This window comes from Octopus bimaculoides, chromosome 12 (genome assembly GCF_046866305.1).
Source record: "Octopus bimaculoides isolate indiv1 chromosome 12, ASM4686630v1, whole genome shotgun sequence".
NCBI lineage: Eukaryota > Metazoa > Mollusca > Cephalopoda > Octopoda > Octopodidae > Octopus > Octopus bimaculoides.
In genome coordinates this window covers 36,106,955-36,109,901 of record NC_142939.1, presented here as the reverse complement: position 1 = coordinate 36,109,901, position 2,947 = coordinate 36,106,955, and the positions used below count along the sequence as shown (strand labels likewise).

At 45.6% G+C, this 2,947-nt stretch overlaps 1 protein-coding gene across 1 annotated transcript; it reads right to left on the bottom strand.

Annotated features, from left to right (window-relative positions):
• Positions 1-1,725: 1,725 nt before the first annotated feature.
• LOC149133070 (uncharacterized) lies at positions 1,726-2,370 on the bottom strand. The gene has a single exon (XM_089361276.1). It carries the CDS (start codon positions 2,368-2,370, stop codon positions 1,726-1,728), a length of 645 nt encoding a protein of 214 aa, XP_089217402.1.
• Positions 2,371-2,947: the final 577 nt, after the last annotated feature.

The window sequence follows — 2,947 nt, the reverse complement described above, 5'->3', positions numbered from 1 at the left end:
GCCGAAAATTCCCTATTACGTCTCAATTGACGGCATCCCTTCTCACACCCTGGCTAACAGCACTAGGAATTCTCCCGTTCTGCTTCCAGTTACTGTAGACGTCTGCTAAACAAATCTGCATTAGAATTCGTCGGACAGACCATCAAAACAGGGCGATTTGCGACTTGTGCAATTCGTATTTCAGTGGCTATAATCGGCTTTTCGTAAATTCTAGCGTCCGTTACCGACAGCCGTGGTAGGCCGTCTAGCTACGAAGTTAAGTCCGCTACCGTCGTCGATCCATCACCCACCCCCAAAAGCCGTGCAAAGTACTGCTGAAGAGCTGCACACATCTGCTCAGAACCGAGCAGTACGCATCCGTCCTGGTCCGTCAAAGACTTGATGGTGGTTATGTATCCACGTCGCGTCTCTACCGTTCAGGCCCATCGGACAGCTTTAGTTCCTTCGTATTTTAGCGCACTGGCTTTAGCTCTGACAACGCACCCTTTACTAATAGCCTCTTCTGGTTTGCTAACTAGTTCTCCCGCTAACCTATTTCTTCCTTCTATTGCCAAATCTTTGCTAAATGCTATCGATTCTACTCCAATCGTTCTCTTCAGAGAGATCCACCACCGGTTGTTGATGATAGTCCCTGTCAACTGCCGCTTAACTATTTCTCTAATCCTCTCCCTGTAGTATTTGCGAATCGGTTTGAACGCATTCAATTACCAGTAACCAGGTCCCTGTCTACTTGTTTTAAAGGGGACCCCAAGCCACGTACATTTATGCAAACTATTTTAAGTATGACCATATGAGTGACTGGTAAGGAGAAAAAAGGAGAGGACTACTTACCGTTAGCCCTTTTTCTCTTTTCCTTTTTAATATGTTTCTGTAGTCTTTCAGAGAGTCTACAGAAAATTTAATGAATTCAGTGCTAGGTTTTGCTGTTGAAGCAAAACTGTTTAATGCATTGGGTTGTTATTGTTGTTGTTGAGTGTTCAGTGTCTTAGTGTTAGTGGTGGTAGTGGAAAGGGGCTGGATTCACAGGTGTTGCGACGTTAGCAGTGTTCATTACCAGAATTTCCTTGCTCTTTTCCACGTCTTTCTCGCGTTTCTTTTCTTCGTTTTCTTTCTGTTGCTCAGTGTTGCACGTGCTAGCAAGACTTTGCTCATCTCTCTCTCTGCCTTCTAAGGCACGGAATGGGTGGAGACAATTAATTTTCAAACTTTTCTGGCTGTCTTCCGACAGCAAAGTGGGGAAGAGAAGTCAAAAAGAAGGGAAGAGCTGGCACTCTTCTCCAAGGACATTTTTACAAATTTTAAAATCGAAAATTGAAAAGATAGAAATTTTAAATTGAAAATTCATCCCAAAAGGGGAAAAGTCTCACCTAATCGCTCAGCTCAGCAAGAGCCCAGTCGGTGTGGCCACAGAAATGTAAAAACATTTGAGATACAACAATATCATCTTTAAAAATTGCACAAAAACTCACGAATACATGTCCTTCCTCTTTCAAATCCACGAGCAGAGTTCAATAATGGTCGGCTCCAGCTCGTATCCGAGCATTGGGTTCGTTAGTTTCCATCCATTCTCCTCGGCTGATGTTTGTGCCGAAAGTGACTTTGGAGTCCAAATTGGTGGTGAAAGAGTCGTGGGCAGAACTCGCACGGGATAGTCGGTGCAGGTCGAGGATGTTGAAGACGCTCCCTTCTTTTCCTGCGTTTTGCCTCCTCATTCTGTTGTCTGTTCTACTCGAAGAAGCTAGCTCCATTGCGGATAGCAGTCCTCCAAGCTGTCCTATCCATAGCAATCTGTTCCCATGAGGATGGCTGGATGTTAGCTTCAGCCAAGATCCGTTTGAGTTGGTCTTTAAAACGGAATTTCGGACCTCCACTGGGTTTTATTCCGACTGCAAGTTCTCTGTAGAGCATGATCCTTGGGAAACGAGAGGGCTCCATATGCTGGACGTAGAATGGTGGCTTCGACATTTGGTAGTGAAGCGTGGCGAAGAACCTCGTTGTTGGCAACGTGATCTTCCCATTGTATGTTGAGGATCTGTCGTAGCTTCGATAGCTGGAAAACGTCCAAGTCTCACAAGCATAGAGTAGAGTTGACAGGACAATTGCATTAAAGACCATAATCTTTGTCCGGATGGTCAGCGCGTGATTGAAGAATACACGTTGGCTGAGTCTGCCGAAGGTGGAGTGGGCCGCCCCGATCCGGTTCTCCACGTCCCTTTCACACGTGGGAGTCTTCGAAAGGATACTTCCAAAGTGTGTGAAGTGTTCAACTTCTTCCAGGGTTTGGCCGTTGATGCTAATGTTTGTGGGTGGACTGTTCTGGCTTGGTGCGGGTTGGATCGATGTCTTGGTCTTTAATGTATTTACCTGCATCCCGGAGCGTTCGTAAGCTGCGTTGTAAAGATCGGCCGTCCTTTGTAAGACATCTGTGGTCTGGCTCGGAGTGGCATTTTCGTCAGCAACTGCATCTCATTGACTGAGATAGCAGACGTCCTCGTCTTTGCACGGAGGCTTGCGAGAATGAACAGTCTGCCTCCAAGCGACAGCGCATGTTGATGGAAGGCGAATCAAGTGGGATTTCGTTGCACTTCGACAATGTGTTTTTAAGAAGTGTATAGAAATTCTGGAAATTTTTCTTAGCCGTAGTAAATCCATACATTTCTCAATATATCGATTCGTGGACGCGTGACCATTTCATATCGCTCGATTCTTTAATCGTCTTTTGATTCGGGACCAATAGGCCTCAATGTGGCTTGTGCAAGCGCCGGTTTCAAGGTCAACTAAATTCTGCGAATGGTTTACCGTTCGGTGAATATAACCAAGCTGCTGTGAATTTCTATAGCTGGCCCATTTGTCGGTATGAATTACAGTACCGGTCAATACATTTTCCATTATCACAGCTTCCACTGTTGCTGTGCTTCTGTCGGGTACGCGCTGTAAAAATCCTTCC

Excerpts from the sequence above, each read along its gene's own strand:
- LOC149133070 (XM_089361276.1), bottom strand. The coding sequence starts at position 2,370 with ATGCAGGTAAATACATTAAAGACCAAGACATCGATCCAACCCGCACCA.